Below are 17,907 nucleotides of genomic sequence, written 5' to 3'. Positions count from 1 at the left end.
TTCACTGGCTCCCATTCCCTCAGTGTATCCAATTCAAATTACTAATACTGACCTACAAGGCCATCTACAACCTGTCTCCTCCATACACCTCTGAACTAATCTCCCGATACTTCTCCTCACATAATCTCCGGTCCTCCCAAGACCTCCTTCTCTCCTTCACACTTATTTGCTCCTCACCCAACCGCCTCCAAGACTTCTCCCAAATAGCCCCCATCCTCTGGAATTCCCTGCCCCAACACGTCCGGCTATCATCCACACTCGGATCCTTCAGATGGAACCTGAATACCCACCTCTTCAGGATAGCCTACAGCCTGCAATGATCCCCGCTGCCTCCTCACCACTACTGGAGCTACCGCCTCATAATCACTGGAGCTGCTGCAACCCCCCAACCTACTGTCTCCTTCCCCACCATCCTGTAGCATGTAAGCCTGAAAGGGCAGGGTACTCTCTCCCCTCTATATCAGTCTGTGATTGTTAGTTTGTTTACTGTAAGTGATATCTGTAATTCGTATGTAACCCCTTCTTATGTACAGCACCATGAAACCAATGGTGCTTTATAAATAAATAAATAATAATAATAATAATAATAATAACTATAGCATCTAATAAAGTAAGTGACACATTGCTGGAATCAGGGTCTCATGCCCTACATAATGCAGTTCTTAGATGGGGTAGCAAAATCCTAGGGGCAAATTCTGTTTAAATGGGTTCTCCGGTGAAAACAAGTTATCTCCTATCCATGGGATAGATATTAACTAGTTGATCGGTGGGGGTCCAACCTTTGTGACCTATACTGGTATTTTTATTCACCTTAGAAAGGGGCATGGTTGACTTCTAAACCATTCATTCCCTATGGGTCTGCCGAGCTACGTGCTCGCCTTTTTGTGGCACCCCGATAAAGAATAAATGGAGCGATGGCTATTACATTCTAAAGGATAAAAGTGCCCAAGCGGAGATAAAAGTTTCCCATTCTGCTGATTCCATTAGCTGGACACCCACTGATCAATAATTGATCACCTATCTCATGGATAGGTGATAACTTGTTTTCAGTGGAGAAATTCTTTAATGTCAGTTCGAATTAAAGAACATTGCTCACAATTTAGAATTGGTATCTAAAGAAACGAAATAATAGAAATGTCTAAGAAATTATTCAATTATTATTATTATGCAGATCCAACATATTTTGTAAATGTTCTTCAAGGACTTATTACACAAGTTAAAGAGTCTGTTAAGACCTTCTGTCCTGTTTAGCAGAATACGTATAAGAACATATAAGCAGACACATACCTGTCTCCACAGCTTCTTTCACTATGACAGCACAATAGGGTCTCTGCGTGGCATCCCCATTTGGTGGTGTGTATGGCCCAACTTCAAAATTGGATAGACTTATTCGTAGAAACGGAGACATGGCTTTTCCTGTATGACAGTGAGACACGAAAGTTGTTTGTAATGACACGTCCTTTCCTTCAGCTGCTTATCTATCAGGAAGAGCCCAAAATGAGCATTTGTAGTAAATGTATGATCTGTATAGCAGGAAGCCATACAGTGGTCTATGTGTTGGCAAATGTGTCATCTGCACTAACTTCAGCTCTGTCTTTCCAGATTTGTCTGGCAACTTACAAATGTCAGCAGCACCTGCTGTTATCAATTTCCAACACTACAAGACATGAATATAACTACAGTGAGCGTAAGGTTACAGAAACTTGCCAAGTGCTAGCAGGAAAGTCAGGAGTCTATGTCTATGTGTCAATAACAGCGACTGACTCACTATTGTAATATAATGAAACAAATCTATTGTTTGAAAATTAGCTATTGTTTAAACCTAGCTTTTAAGTCAAGCAAACAACAGTTTTCAACAACAACAGTGTAGGACCGCCCCGACCACAGAGTCACCTTGTCGATGGTGGGACGGCTTTTATGCTATGTTTGATCAAATACAGTATTACTAAGAACTCTGTATGATTTAAATGCACTTTTGCTTTTTATTTATTTAATTATAGCAGGGTTTTTTCATTTTGTCTTTTGTAGGTTTTGTGTGCTTTGTGGCCACGTGGACATGCATTTATATGCTGCGTGTGTGCCAACTCAAACCAAGCTCAATTTTTGTGTTTTTTCTTTAACAGTTTTTAAATGTTTGACTTTATGGTTTTATGTTGTTATACCATATATATAGCCGGTGAAATAAGTACCAAACACGTCACCAATTTTCTAAGTACATGAAATTCTGAGAAGATGTCAGTAACAATCCATCCAGTCCACACAGGCAAATAAATCAAATCATAGATATCCATATATTAAGTTGTGTGTAATAATGAGAAATGACACAGAGAAAAAGTATTGAACACATAAATAAAGACAGGTGGAAAAAGCAATGGAAAGTAATGACATCAGCTGAAATCTATCAGTAATTAGAAAGCAATCCTGCCACATAGTGAAAAGTAATATTAGCTGGTTCAACTGATAACTTGTAAAAAAGGTATCTCACTATCAAAGTGTCACACAAGAAACATCTCATGATGGGTAAAATCAGTGAGCTGCCTCAAAACCTGTGAAACCTTATTGTTGCAAAACAATGACATTGGTTACAAAACAATTTTTAAACTACTGAAGGTTCCATTGAGCACCATAATCAGTAAGTGGAAAGAACACCAATAGCCGGGCATGACCAGCTGCTCCCCACAAGATTTCAGAGAGACGAGCAAAAAGAATTTTCAGAAGAGTTGTCCAAGAGACAAGGACCACCTGTGGAGATCTACAGAAAGACCTGGAATCAGTAGGTACTATTGTTTCAAAGAAAATAATTAGGAAAATCTGGATACTCTACACATTATTGGCAAAGAGATAGTTATGCTGAATAGAGTTTTATGCATTTAATTGAGTGCACAATCTTTATTAGGATGGGTTCACACAAATGTATTTTCGATCTTAGTTTTTTCCATATGTTGGGTCACTCTCCAATTCAAGTCTATGAATGTGCAGAAAAAAAATTAATCCCATACAAAACATCAGTATACCATCCAATATGTTATGGATACATTGCAATTCTTTACGTAGGAAACGGTAAGTGGTTTTTTAAGCTGCTGTAAAAACACGAGGCATACGGACTGCACATAGATGACAAGTGAGAAAAAAGTCATCTGAGTTTTCTGGATGAAATTTTGACCACATTTTACACACTTGTGTGAACCTGGGCTTTTGCGAGTATTTGGTGGATTTTTGATGCTTCATATTTTCGTGTGCAAAAAATCTGCATCACGAAAATTTCTCTTGCAGTACATATGCTTATTTTGTGGATTACACCCATAGACTTGAGTGAGATGAGGAAAATTTGCTGATAAAAAAAGAGTATTAATGGTATTTCTGCAATGGAAATCTAATTAAAAAGCAAGTAATACATACATGAATTTATCAATAAGGTTTTATCAACGCTCAGAAACAGGCTATGTTCCCACGATGAGCTTTTGGTGAGATTTGATGTTGCAGATTTTCTGGACCATTTTTGCAGCCAATAAGTAAAATAGGTTACTTGGATTTTTAAAAATATGCAGCATAAAAAACGCACCAAAACTCAATGTGGAAACTTATTTAAAATGCATATATTTGATGCAAAAATGCCTCAGAAAAACCTGCAGCATCAAAAACACACCAATTACTTATTGTGGGAAATTAGCCGAAGTGACATGCCTGTTCTTTTATTCATTCAATAACTTAACACTGCATAACTGAACGAGAGGGTTTCCGCGAAATCACAAAGAACCTTTTGTATTCCTGTAACCTTTACCTTAGTAACTTTGGCAAATTGTGATTTTCTGTAAGAATTATACATCTTTACTGTGAACTAAGCAAATTAAGAAACACTGAACCAAGAAAAACAAGCCATGTAAGTAGGGATGAACAAATCCGTGGATGTTCATGTTCGTTGGGTTTCGGCGGACTTTTTAAAAAGACAGGTTTGGGATCTGAACTTGACATGAATTTGACCTCGGGCTCCGAACCCCATTCAATTTAATGGGGACCTGAACTTCAGTGCTAAAATGGTTGTAAAATGGTCGGAGTAAGGGCTAGGGGGCTGTAAAAAGAAGCAAAATGGGAGTAAGAGCAGGACAATTGCCCTGCAAACAAATGTGGATAGTAAACTAACTTAAAAGGGTTCTGTCACAATTGCAATCATGATAAAATAGGAAGTAAATGAATAGCATAAAAATTTTAACGATGCCCTCACTGAGACTGACACTTACTATCACCAGTTCTGTTAAACATTTCACCCACAGAGCATGGAGCAGAGTACCCTCACAGACGCAGCTTACAAATTTCACCCACAGAGCATGGGGCAGAGTATCCCCACAAAAGCATCTTACATATTTCACCCAAAGAGAATGGGCCACAGTACCTCTACAGAATCTTATAAAAAATGTCACCCACAGAGCATGGGGCAGAGTCCCCCTATATTAGCAGCTTACAATTTTCACCCACAGAGTGTGAGCCACAGTACCACTACATAATCTTATAAAAAATGTCACCCACAGCGCATAGGGCAGAGTACCCCCACAGAAGCAGCTTACAAATTTCACCAACAGAGCATGGGGCACAATACCCCTACATAATCTTATAAAAAATTTCACCCACAGAGCATGGGGCAGAGTACCCCCACAGAAGCAGCTCACAAATCTCACCCATAGAGCATGGGGTGGGGTACCCCCACAGAATTTTCTTACAAATTTTACCCACAGAGAATGTTTTCACATTTTACCCAAAGCTCCAAAATTTCAGCTTCAGTTGTGTACATTACAAATGCCGGCGATGAAAAGCTGGTAGTATGATCTTGGATTGAGCTGGTGGTCCACTGTGTGGCTTGCTACTGGCAGTCCAGTTAAAAATTTCATCCACAGAGGATGGGACAAACTACCCCTATAGAAACAGCTTACAAATTTCACACACAGAGCCAAACTTTAATCTTCAGTAGCGAACAATGGTGAAGCCGCAGATAAAAAGCTTGTAGTTTGATTCTGGATACAGGTGGCGAACCGCCGCAAGGCTTTCTACCACCAGTCCCAGCCACTTTGCCATGCGACACCTCCCCAATGCTATTGTCTTAGTGTCCCAAGGGTCCGAATTGTTTCCCTTGAAAAAAATAGTGTACACAGCAGGCAACCATGCCTGGATACTTCAGCTAGGAATAATGGAATTGAACTCCGTTTCTATTTTCTTGCTTGTTCGAACTCGGGCCATGATTAAGAGGTGACCCGGTGGAACACAGACTGAAGGAACTGGAGGCACTCTCAGGCATCCAATCTCAAACCGCCCACAGGCAGGCACACAACGGCTTTTGCAGCAGTACTCCCACAGGCCGGGTTGCAGAGTGACACAAGTAATGGAGAATAAGGGTTCTATTCAGGAGAGGTAGCCTGATAAACATGTACCACATCCATGGAAGGCAGCAGTCAAGCAAATTAACCACTTCTTAACTGAGACAGCAGTTGATGTAGCGAGATAATTAGCTATCCATGACAATTTATAGGCTCTGTAATTGGAATGAGTAGTTAAATCCTTTAATGACCATTAGGCCTGGCCACAAAGGTAGATTAAAATGATAATTTAGGCACACTACTCGCACAGACAAAGCTGTCGAGTACATGAAGACTTTTGGGCACATTACCCATGGAGGCTAATAACAAATTTCACCCACAGAACATGTTTCCACATTCCCCTTACAAAGGCTGATAACAAATTTCCCTCACAGAAATTGATTATAAATTTCACCCACAGAGCATGTTTTCACATTTCTGCCACAGAAGCTGACAACAAATTTCACCCAAAGAGCATGTTTTCACATTTTCCCCAGAGAAGCTGATTAAAAATTTCACAACCAGACAATAGGACATAGTGCACTCACAGTCAGGGTTGCAGAGTACACACAGCAGCTTAAAGCCACAGTACTCCCACAGATATGGGTTAAAAAATACACACAGTGGCTTTTGGCACAGTAATCCCACAGATATGGGCTAAAGAATACACACCATGGCTTTTGGCACAGTAATCCCGCAGATATGGGTTAAAGAATACATACAGTGGTTTTTGGCACAGTACTATCAAAGACATGGCTGCATAGGAGTAGAAACATATGATTAAACGCACATCACTTCCAAAGATACAGATGAAGATTATAAAAACTTTTGATTACGCTCGGTACTACCATAGACACGGGTGCAGAGTACACATAGAGTGTTTATGGAAAACTGCTCACATGCATTACAGCTGTGCCCTGTTCCTATACACCAAGCAGAAATAAAAATAAAAATCTTGAACCAGAAGGAACAGTTCTCTCCAGGAATAGGTCACTCCAAAAACATGGTAATAGAGAAATTAGATTGTGAGACCCAATTGTGACAGTGCAGATGATGTCTGTAAAGCACTGTGGAATTAATAGCACTATATAATTGAGTAAAATAAATAAAATAAATAAAGTGTGAAGAGAGGAATAAACCAACACTAACAAGACAATTATTTGTTTTTTTTTTATTTTGGGAGGAGACATCCAAATGAAAGGAATAGAAAATAAATATTAATACTGGCTGCGTGCAGCTGGTATAGTTATCTAGTCATTCAAAGGTATGGACAAATCCTCTGGGATCCAATCTTGGTTCATATTAAGGAATGTTAGCTTTCCCATGTTGGAGGTGGACAGGTGGATGTGACTGTGATCACAGCTATAGATGAGCGAATTTGTTCAGATTCGGTTCTGAATATGATCAGAATCGAATATTGTTTTTGCAATATTAGTCAAACACAGCCGAACGTCATTAGAGTCGATGGAAGTAGAAATTACTGAATGTTTAGAACCGATCATAAGACATATATTTGGCATGAATAGTGTTTGAATATGGCACGAATATGTCAAAATCAGATTGGAGGCCAAAATCCGAACAAATTCGCTCATCTCTAATCACAGCCCTTGCCATGCTAAACACACGTTCCAATATGACACTTGCTGCAAGGCAGGTCAGCTCAGCACCTCCAAGAGATAAAGGGCAAGCTCAGGCCATGTGTCCAATTTGGAGACACAGAAGTTAAATGGGGCAGACCCACCTGTTAGTATGTGAAGATGTGTTGATACGTACTCTTCGACCATATTGTTGTAATGCTTCCTCCTAATACATGGTGGTGCTGTATGTTGTATCGTGCTCATAAGTTTTCAACCTGAACAGTGCCAATATGCGTCCATTCCAGCTGAGAACCACTGGTGACTGAGTGGCTGCGAGCGCAGCCTCAGAGACCGGTGTGTCATAGAGGTTACGTCCCGTCACTCAGGCTCCTTTCCCAGCTTGGCTGAACTGTAGTGACCTCTGTGATATCCCCGCTAGCACCGTGAGAGTTTTCATCACAGTGCTAGCTGAAATGTCATCGAGGTCACGGCAGTTCAGCCCAGCTGGGAACGGAGTCTCAGTGACCAGACGTAACCTCTATGACGTCACCACCGGTCTCTGAGGCTGCACTCACAGCCGCTCAGTCATTAGTGGTTCTCAGCCGGGACAGACGCATCTTGGCACCGTCCAGGCTGAAAACTGTTTATCCCCCAGACATGGATTACAGCGTGCGACGGAACGATGGACAGGTATAGTATATTGTTTTTTTTATTTTACTTTTATTACAGGAGAACGAGGGCTTTGCTGGAATTAGGCGTTTAAATAAAAATGGAAAACTGGGTTTAGTCTTATTTCAAATAAAGGACTTTATTCTTGTTGTGTCTTTACCATACAACTATAGGATTAGTAATGAATAAGTGTCATATAGATGCCTCTCCATTACTAAGCCGTGGTCTTGATGTCACCTGACAATACAAAGGTGACATTAACCCCACAAATAAGAACCCCACTTACCACCACTACAGGGCAAGTGGGAAGAGCCAGCAAAGCACCAGGATTAGCGCATCTAATAGATGTGCCTTTTCTGGGCAGCTGCAGGCTATTTGTAGGCTGAGGGCGCCAATATCCATGGCCCCTTACCAGCCTGAGAATACCAGTCCTCAGCTGTGAGCTTTAGCAAGTTTGTTGTCAAAAATGGGGGGGACCTCATGCCGGTTTTTAAAAATGATTTATTTAAATAATTAAAAAACAGCATGGGCACCCCTCTATTCTTGATGACTAGCCTTGCTGAAGCTGACAGCTGAGGGTTGCGGCCCCCAGCTGTGAGATTTGCCTGGCTGGTTAGCAAAAATACAGGGGAACCGACGCAGGTTTTTTTTTAAATAATTTACAGCGCAAGAGCGGTTGATGAATACTCCCATCCGCCGCTCCTGTGCTCACTGTAACTAGTGGTAGCAGGTGTCGGATGATGGGATCAGTAGTCCTATCAGCTGACACCAGTGACCAGAGGTAAGCTTTATAACTCTGATCACAACTGAGCGTTCTGACTGCCTTTTGACAGCGTGGGAACCGCGGCTCTCTGACCGGCGGGGATGATTTCACCGTCGATCAGAAGCGGCGGAGTTTGCTGCGCTGTCATGCACATGACAGCACAGCAAACACTGGATATCTGGGCCCCCCCTTTCATGTGAATGGGGTTCAGGTTCAGGCTCGGGTCCGGGTACTGTTCTGGTACCCTGACCCAAACTTTTTGTAACTGGTCGTCCAAACCCGCAGGGCCCGAACATCCAGGTGTCAGTCCATCTCTACCAATTATTTATTTCCCAGACTACTAAAAAACACACAGCTGTCCTGAAAAATTATTTGTTTGGCATATATCAATTGCAAAGAGTTGGCTCATAATAATTATTTAATTTCCAGACAACTGAAAAATTCACAGCGGTCATAAAAATTTCACAGTGGTCCTAAAATTTCTTTGGCCTATAAATGGCAACGAGATGGCTGATGACAATTATTTGATTCTCAGACTACTAGAAAACAGACAGCCATTCTGAGAAATTAGTTTTTTGGCATATAAATGACAAAGAGAGGGCTAATGTCAATTATTGGTTTCCCAGACTACTAAAAAAGCACAAGAGTCCTAAAAAATTATTTCCTTGGCCTATAAATGGTAACGAGTTCACTAATTACAATTATTTATTTCCCAGACTACTAGATAACACACAGTGGTTTAAATACACTGTACTCCCACATGCTGGGGCTGCAGAGTACACATGGCAGCTTAAAGACACAGTACTCCCACAGGCAAGGAGGGCAGAGTATACACAGTGGCTTATAGGCACAGTACTTCCTCAAGCAGAGGGAGCAGGGTACACACAGTGACTTTTTGGCACAGTACTCCCATAGGCGGGGGGCAGAGGACAAACAGCGGATGAAAGGCACAGTACTTCTGAAGGCGGATGCTGAGCACTAAACACAGAGGCTTAAAGGATCAGTATTCCCAGAGGAGGGAGGGTGCAAAGTACACACAGCGGCTAAAAGGAACAGAACTCCCACAGGCTGAGTGTGCAGCAGAGTGTGCTGTCCAAATTTGCCCCTCACTCCAGCTTAGCCCTATCCCTACACTAATGAGACCATAATGGTGGGGGCACTTGTGATCCAACCTTTACACAAGCCGGGTCAGGTGCTGTGCTGGCCAGTCACAACTATGCCAACAATTACCATGGCTGTGATGGCTTTGGAAGTGCGTACAGTCTCAAAGCTTGTTGATTGGCTGTGTTGCAGTCTTTCAACAAACTTTATTATACTGGCGAACCTGAACAGGAAGCCGGACGTACAGTAAAGAGTCAGTGTTTGTGGTTCGGTAATGGACACCAAACTTTACCATTTGAGCTCATTCATCCCTACATGTAAGTAATCATTTACCTACAGTTTCAATGAAAAATTATTCAATCTCCATTGTAAAATAGGTTTATTTGCAAAACATACAAACATTAAGCTGGTTGCCACCTGAGGCTGACACTTTGAAAATCTTTGATTACTTTTGAAGAAGGTGATTTCAGCATGCAAACCTAAGATTAGTGAATGAGAAGCCACTATCTATGAAAAGTAGGCCAAAGTTGCATTTACACTGCATGATTATTGTGCCAGAAGGGCCTAACAAACAAGAAAAAAGCTTATTCATTAGGTGATATGATCTTTTGGCTGACTTAAAAGATCATCATTCTCAGTAGCCAGGATAAATGCTGCCAGAACAATGGCAGCCTATGCACACTGAACAATCTATAAATGTGGGCTGACTGTCTGAACAACAATCAGTAAATCTGTGATGAAAGGCAGTCGTTATATGTTGTTACATTAGTTGTGGTATTGTATATAAATTGCTTGTATTTCAGTGGTTTATTGCACATAGCAAAAAATGTGTACATTTTACTATTAAATCTAATTTGAAATGAGTTGAATAATTTTGCAAGGAATTTTGCAAGCGAGAGGTTCAAAATGTCAGTCCAGCCAACTAAAAAGTGCTTCTGATTCATTACAAATTTTAATTAGGTGAATTTTCTAATACATTTTATTCAGCGCTCCATCTATTACGTGATTTTAGTGTTACACCCAGGTCCGGGTTATTTAACTTTTACAAAACTTTTTAAATACAGCTGCCCATGGTTTAAAATAAAATAATTGTATAAATTGGACAAGACCTTTAACTTTATTCCTGGCACAGAAAAGGATTTTCTTCCTCGCCCTGTGTTGGCACATGACCCATGATATGTGTGAGTGGGCCTTGCTGTCTGTCAGATTTCAATTAGTAAGCCTGCACTGTCCACTGCTTTAGCCGTGATGGAGAAGGAGGTTGGTTTAGCTCTTGAAATGAGTGAGCCAGACACTTTTATAGATATCACTGGTCAAGCGTGGACACATGTAGGAGGGAAAGTGCTCTGCCCTGTGAAAACTGAACTGCTGGGACTGGCATGGAAATTATTTATGTGCGTGTGTTTCTGTATATGTTCCTGTATGTGTGGATTTAGAGCACAATAAAGGGAAGAAATGCCGGCACTTCCACTTATAAAAAATATAAAATAGACTTCTTTATTTAGGTTCCATTAAAAAGTTAAAAAGTTACTTTTATTGTCCTAGTTGTATATCTCTGATGCTTTTACAGCGATTTAGAACCGCCTTTAGTCACAGAGATAACGTCACTACCTTGAACAAAATTCAAGACAACCAATCACATATCGCTAAACATCAATATCATTTACGGTAATTATTAACAGAAGTTGTATATTATTAATTCAATCACCAATATGGGTCACTTACTTGATTGTAGTATACCCCATTAAGGCCTGTTTCACACATCCATTTTTCCCCATCAGTCAAAATCCGCCGTTTTGCAAAAAAAAAAGATCCGACTTTTTTCTTGGCGGATCCGTTTTTTTCCCCATTGACTTGTATTAACGGCGGATCTTGATGGATGGTCATCCGTTTGATCCGGTTTTTTACGGATCCGCCAAGATTTTGCCATCCGCTGAGCGGACAGGACGGGCAATGAAACGTTTTTTTCCCCGGCCGGATCCGCATTTTCTAGTGCGCATGCCCGGGAGAAATGCCTGTGTCTGAAATTTAACCCTAAACTCAGTTCTGGCGTTTGAAAAAATTCTCTCTCTCTCTCTTCGCCGGATCCGTTAAAAAAACGGTCCGGTGCCATACGTTGTGGTCAGTACAGGAACGGATCCGTTGTCCGCCATTTTAGCGGATTTTAACTGACGGCAAAAACTGATGTGTGAAACAGGCCTAATAATGACAAGACTTTTTACAAAGAAATATATTGTGTGATTACAGAAGGTCATACCGTTAGGTTGCTTTGTGTTCAAAAATCAAATACAATAAATGTATCTGAAAAGGAGTTTTTTTTCTGTACAATTTCCCCTCTTTCAGGAAAACTAACTTATTAAATTCTGTAACATATGAGGCTTTATGTGTTATTTTTGCGTATATCTGCAAAGCATTTTGTTGCCCCGGAATACAGTCGTACATCCGATGTAACATAAATTGCAAATTATGCAGTAGATGGCATGATGTGTATTACAATACCTAAGTGCGTTAATATTATGTTCTTTTGTTGTATAGTAATTATTGTTGCCTTTTTAGTGAATTGGCCAATGTTACATTTACTGACACCTCAGCTGTAAAAAATCTTTTTGGGACAAGCATGTTGCTTTTTATTTTTATTATTATTCATAACGTATGCTGCGGGATAACATATTGCCTAAATAGAAACATTTCCTTGCTTCCAGCTACCATCCTGTATCCTTTACCAAATATTTTATAAGTGTTTTTATATTTCCATGTTTGTAAATTTGTTATATTCATTATTATTACGTTTGTTTTTTATTGTATTTGTCAGTAGTGTGTGTCATATGCCTGCCATGTATTTTTTTCGTGATTTCAGGATTTAGGATGGGTGGGTTGCACTTACTGATTTTAAGAGTTATGGTATACATTTTCAAACAGCTATGAATAAGGAAATGTACTCCTGAAACACGTGCATATGGAATAAAGTTACAATAAACATGAAGTTTCTAAGAAGGATGGAGCGCTGGTTTTTTTCTTACTACATTGGCTTAATCTGAAAGTGTGTGTGTCATAAATTGTTCTACATTTTTTATTTGGTCCTTTTTTGGGTAGCTGGAGTTGTGGTTGAAAAAAATTATTTATAGCATTGTAAACATGTTTAGTTAAAGAAAAGGCAATGGCAAAAGATGTGATAATGTTAAAAAATAATCATACCACAGCATCTGACATGCTTATGGCATTGGATGCGATATGCTAATGACCCTCGGCTCCTGCTCTGCTGCAAGCGGGAGCTGAGTGTCATGCTACTGTTCTCCGAGCCTCTAGCACAGAGAGGATCGGAGCACAGCTGTGGAGGAGGCAGAGAAACTAATTTCTCCATATCCTCCATTGCCGGGGTCAGCGTATATCGCACTACACTCAGATGATATCCTAGTGATGTGCGCTGTGTCACTCGCACTCATAGCCCTCGCACCCATAGCCTTTTTTGGTGCAAGTCAGCAGAGACTCGGCTGAGTCTCGGTGCCAATCGTAGCATGCTGTGATTTCTCTCGCACATAGAATATGGCTGAGAAAATAAAAGTGATGAGAGCTGCCCCATAGATTTACAGTGGTCGGAGTGCTATGCGATGTTTTATCGCATAACACTCGTCCGTGTTCAACGCTAGTGTGACTCCGGCCTAAGAGTGAGAGCTGCATGCATCAGCACCACCACATCTACTGGCAGCAGCCATCCATACAGTAGTGCTATTAACTGATGACCACAATTGGCATTTGCGTATTCACGGAGAGGAAGCAGATGTTATGGAACACATTGCCAATCATTCATCTCACTAAAGCAAAATGATGTTACCGTTGACATTGATATCATCAGTTTCTGTCTTCTGCACAGTCCTTATCCTCCAGTGTAGCTGGAAATGTGAGGAGTCATATACGTCTTTGTTCTAATCTCTGCAGCCAAGTCTTGGCTGGAAGAAGTTGTTAAGTTGGTCTGGGCCAGATGGAAAAGATATGTAAGCAAACCACTCCATCAGAAAGAATGTCAGCTATAAGTCACTATTTGTAACTGTACTGTAATCTCTTATATGTTTTCCAGGGCTGGCATCTTGTTGGAATATGTTTGGCGCAACAACTCCATTCCTGTCTATGAGTGTTCAGTTGCTAGATTTGTATTATGTTTATAAAGTAAAAAAAAACTCCCAGAAGGGAGAGCATGTGACTGTATTTCCTGTTTTCCTGTGTCCGTGTATGAGAGAAGCAGCCTGCTGTAGATGCTGCACAGATAGAGACACACAAATGATTTATTGCTTATCAATTAAGCATATTGTTCCTGAATAACGAAGCTCTGTTGTCACATGCTTGGAGAGTATTGTGAGTAATCTGCTGCCAATACATCTGCTTGTGTGCCAACAGATCTGATTAAGTGGCTGTTGGTGGTGCAGTCGCTGCTGCATCACTTAGTGGATTCCATTGCCTTTGAGAAATGCTGGTGTGCCTTGTTGGAAGATGCTCAGATGCCATTATTTCTCATAAAAAAGAGTGCCTGCACTCCACTCTGCTCTCATATGCTAGAAAATATGGGTCACACTTTAGACTTCATATTGAGCTCGAAAGAGTACTGCACTCTCAACCCATGGAGCAACAATTATGGAAATTGGAAGTATATGTCATTCATGGCACACCGGGTCAATGTTTTGAGTGTCAGCAATGCAATACTATAAACAATATTTAATGTGAAGCCAACATTGTTAGGTGCTAGATCTTGTTCCAAAGCTGTTGCTGATCTCGAATAAGGGATAGTTTTTGGATGGCTTGTTAAAAAACTATAACTTCTTTCTTTTTTCAAAACAACAAACCTGTTGCCACTCCTAAGGTTTCATTTTTGGACCATGGCTTGTCAAGAAGCAATTGCCTCTTCTGTGTACATTTCCTTTGCATAAAATATTGGCATCTGCTCGCAAAATGGTATAATTTTGCATTTAATTAATTTTACTCACTTATATAGCACCATTATTTCTACAACGCTTTACAGACATCAGAATTGCTGTCCCGATTGGGGCTCGCATCCTAAAGTCCCTATTAAATATGTATTTGGGGGGTGGCAGAAAATTGTAGTACCCTGGCAAACATGGGGAGAATACACAAACTCCTTGTAGCTTTTGTCTTTGGAGGGAGTTGAACCCAGTACCCCAGCACTGCAAAGCCATTGTGCTAACCACTGAGTCATCGTATAAAATCTTTGTTAGTGTGTTATTAATGTGGCTGTTGTTGCCATTATTTATCATCTGTTTACCAATAGACGTATACGTTGAGGTTACTTTGGTATGGATAAGTGTGACTTTATGATAAAGAGCTCTAAAGGAGTTCAATACTGTCCTTGGGTACCTCATACATGTATTTTCAGGACAATTGGAGGCTTTGCAGTACTTTCCAGTACTTCTGTTTTGCAAATTGATTCACCATTAGAAATGAGTGAATCGAAAGTTTGGGGATTGTACTGGACAGGTAGTGTCTGATGCTAATCACTGAATATAGAGAATATTTTCCATGTCAAAAGTTTGGGATATGGTTCAAATTCAGGCACAGTTCTGGCACCCCAACCGAATTTTGCAATAATTTACAGGTCGAGAACCAGAACCTGAACTTCCATGTGTCTACTCATCCCTTTTCACCATGAATTGAATTTTGTGCAAAAAATTCTATAAAGCTTTTTGAATTTGAAAATATTTCCTTGTCACAAGTTGTGACACACAGAATCAAAGAATCATAGAATCGTAGAGTTGGAAGGGACCTCCTGGGCCATCTGGTCCAACCCCCTGCTCAAAGCAGGATTCGCTAAATCATCCCAGTCACATGTCTGTCCAGCCTCTGTTTGAAGACTTCCATTGAAGGAGAACTCACCACTTCTCGTGGCAGCCTTTTCCACTCATTGATCACTCTAACTGTCTAAAAGTTTTTTCTAATATCTAATCTGTGTCTCCTCCCATTCAGTTTCATCCCATTGCTTCTAGTCTTTCCTTGTGCAAATGAGAATAAAGATGATCCTTCTACAATGTGACAGCCCTTTATATATTTGTAGACAGCTATTAAGTCTCCTCTCAGTCTTCTCTTTTGCAAACTAAGCATTCCCAAATCCTGCAACCTTTCCTCATAAGACAGGGTTTGCAGACCGGTCACCATTCTGGTCGCTCTTTTCTGAACTTGCTCCAGTTTGTTGATGTATTTTTTAAAATGTGGTGCCCAAAACTGGACACAATATTCCAGATGAGGTCTGACCAAAGAGGAGTAGAGGGCAATAATGACTTCATGTGATCTAGACTGTATGCTTCTGTTAATACATCCTAGAATTGCATTTGTCTTTTTTGCTGCTGCATCACACTGTTGACTCACAATCAGTCTGTGATCTATTAGTATACCCAAGTCTTTTTCACATGTGCTGTTGCTTAGCCCTATTCCTCCCATTCTGTATATGCTTTTTTCATTTTTATTGCCCAGATGTAGTATTTTGCATTTTTCCCTGTTAAAAACCATTCTGTTAGTTGCTGCCCACTGCTCCAGTTTATTTATATCTTTTTGAATCCTCTCTCTCTCTCTTCTCTAGTATTAGCTGTCCCTCCTAGCTTTGTGTCATCAGCAAATTTAATCAGTTTACCCTCAATTCCTTCATCTAAATCGTTGATAAAGATGTTGAACAATACAGGGTCCAGGACACAGCCCTGTGGTACCCCACTTGAGACATTCTTCAAACTGGATGTGCAGCCATTTACGACCACTCTTTGGGTCCGATCACTAAGCCAGTTATGAATCTACCTAACAGTTGCCTTGTCCATTCCATACTTAGTCATTTTTTCAATAAGGATTGTATGAGATACTTTGTCAAATGCTTTGCTGAAGTCAAGATATACTATATCTACAGCATTTCCTTGATCCACCCAATCAGTGATTCCATCATAGAAGGAATTTAAGTTAGTCTGACATGACTTATTAGTTGCAAACCCATGCTGACTCTGTTTAATCACTTCATTCTTATCCAGGTACTGACATACATGTTGTTTAATAATTTGTTCAAAGATCTTTCCTGGTATAGAAGTCAGACTCACTGGCCTATAGTTGCCTGGGTGCACCTTCTTCCCCTTTTTGAAGATAGGAACAACATTTGCTCTTCTCCAGTCTTCTGGAGACACATTTATAGACTGCATTTTGAGCATTAGGCTTAGGGAGTTTGGGGGTTTTATGCTAATATTTTATCAAATCCTTCTTTTTAGAGCAGTTGTATTAGAAAGTCTCAGTTATATTATATATAAAAAATGTCATAAGGTTAATTGTGGTAAAAACAATTGATGTGAAAATGGAAAATGAGTTTATTGTAGATCGTAAGGTATGAAAACAATATACCAGTGCATAGGTTTTTGAAGAGCAGTTCGTTACCATTTAGTTCCTGTGGCTTGTCATATCTACTGTGGTTAGCTCATTTCCTGGTGCTCAGTAGAAAATATCTCCAGGTGAATATATCTCAGTACACATGCCCAGACATACGCTAACTACACTAGGATCCTGTTACTTTCTGTTTTACTCTATCGTCTTTACAAATCCTTTCTATTCTAGACTTTTTCCTCTCTCCTTCTGTACTTATGTGTGTCTCGTATTGCTCATGTTTATTGTACTTGTCTATATTTGCCCCTTTTTCACATGTAAAGCGCCATGGAATAAATGGCGCTACAAAAAAAGTATAATAAAAATAATAATAATAATAACAAAAAGAATAATAAAAAGACTGTTGTCATGGGATTTCCAAAATTGAAATTGTAAAGTTCCTACAGGGTGAATTGAATATAGCCTGAATAAAACATTAAATAACTGTAACCTTTATATTATACCTAAGTTGGTTCTTACATGTATTCGGTAAATGTAACACCAAAATGTGAAGCAGCCTCATTCATACTATGATGCATTGCAAAAAAAATAAAATAGAAAACTATTGTTACTAAACTAGATGTAGTAGAGTATACTTTAGTATATGACAGCAAGTCTGTAAAAAATTGATTTGTAAAATGGAACTGATATACTAATGTGAGCCCATTTGCACCTAGATGTGCCTCTGATTTTTATGTGGAGGCACAAAGATGTTAATTCTCATTAACCCCTCTCTGACATCCGATGTACTATCTCGTCCATATGACCTGGGCCTGTCTGACCATGGATGGGATAGTACGTCGTGCCCTTTAATGCAACACTGCAACTTGCGGTGATCGCATTAAAATTCCGATGCCATCTTACCTGTAGGAACATGATGTTGGCATCCCGGGAGACTGTCCCCATCCACCCGGCCTCCCGATCACTGTGATTGGCTGTTCAATTCTGACCAACGATTCGCAGCCTTTCTCATTGGCTGAAACAGTGAGGTCCCAGGCTAGGATCGAGTACCGATGTACTCGATCCTAGGCCGGTGCCTGGCGATACCAGGCATCTGCCA

At 40.2% G+C, this 17,907-nt stretch overlaps 1 protein-coding gene across 1 annotated transcript in view; it reads right to left on the bottom strand.

Moving 5' to 3' along the window:
* Positions 1 to 17,907, bottom strand: part of PRKCQ (protein kinase C theta) — a 233,028-nt gene that overhangs the window by 155,799 nt on the left and 59,322 nt on the right. Inside the window, exon 2 of the mRNA XM_073589040.1 lies at positions 1,288 to 1,416. Coding sequence (XP_073445141.1) covers positions 1,288 to 1,408 — 121 coding nt within the window. The 5' untranslated portion in view covers positions 1,409 to 1,416. The remainder of the gene's footprint in view (positions 1 to 1,287; positions 1,417 to 17,907) is intronic.

This window comes from Dendrobates tinctorius, unplaced genomic scaffold, assembly GCF_039654945.1.
Source record: "Dendrobates tinctorius isolate UK_male_01 unplaced genomic scaffold, ASM3965494v1 ptg000105l, whole genome shotgun sequence".
NCBI classification, from domain to species: Eukaryota; Metazoa; Chordata; class Amphibia; order Anura; family Dendrobatidae; genus Dendrobates; species Dendrobates tinctorius.
This window is presented reverse-complemented; position numbering and strand designations above follow the sequence as displayed.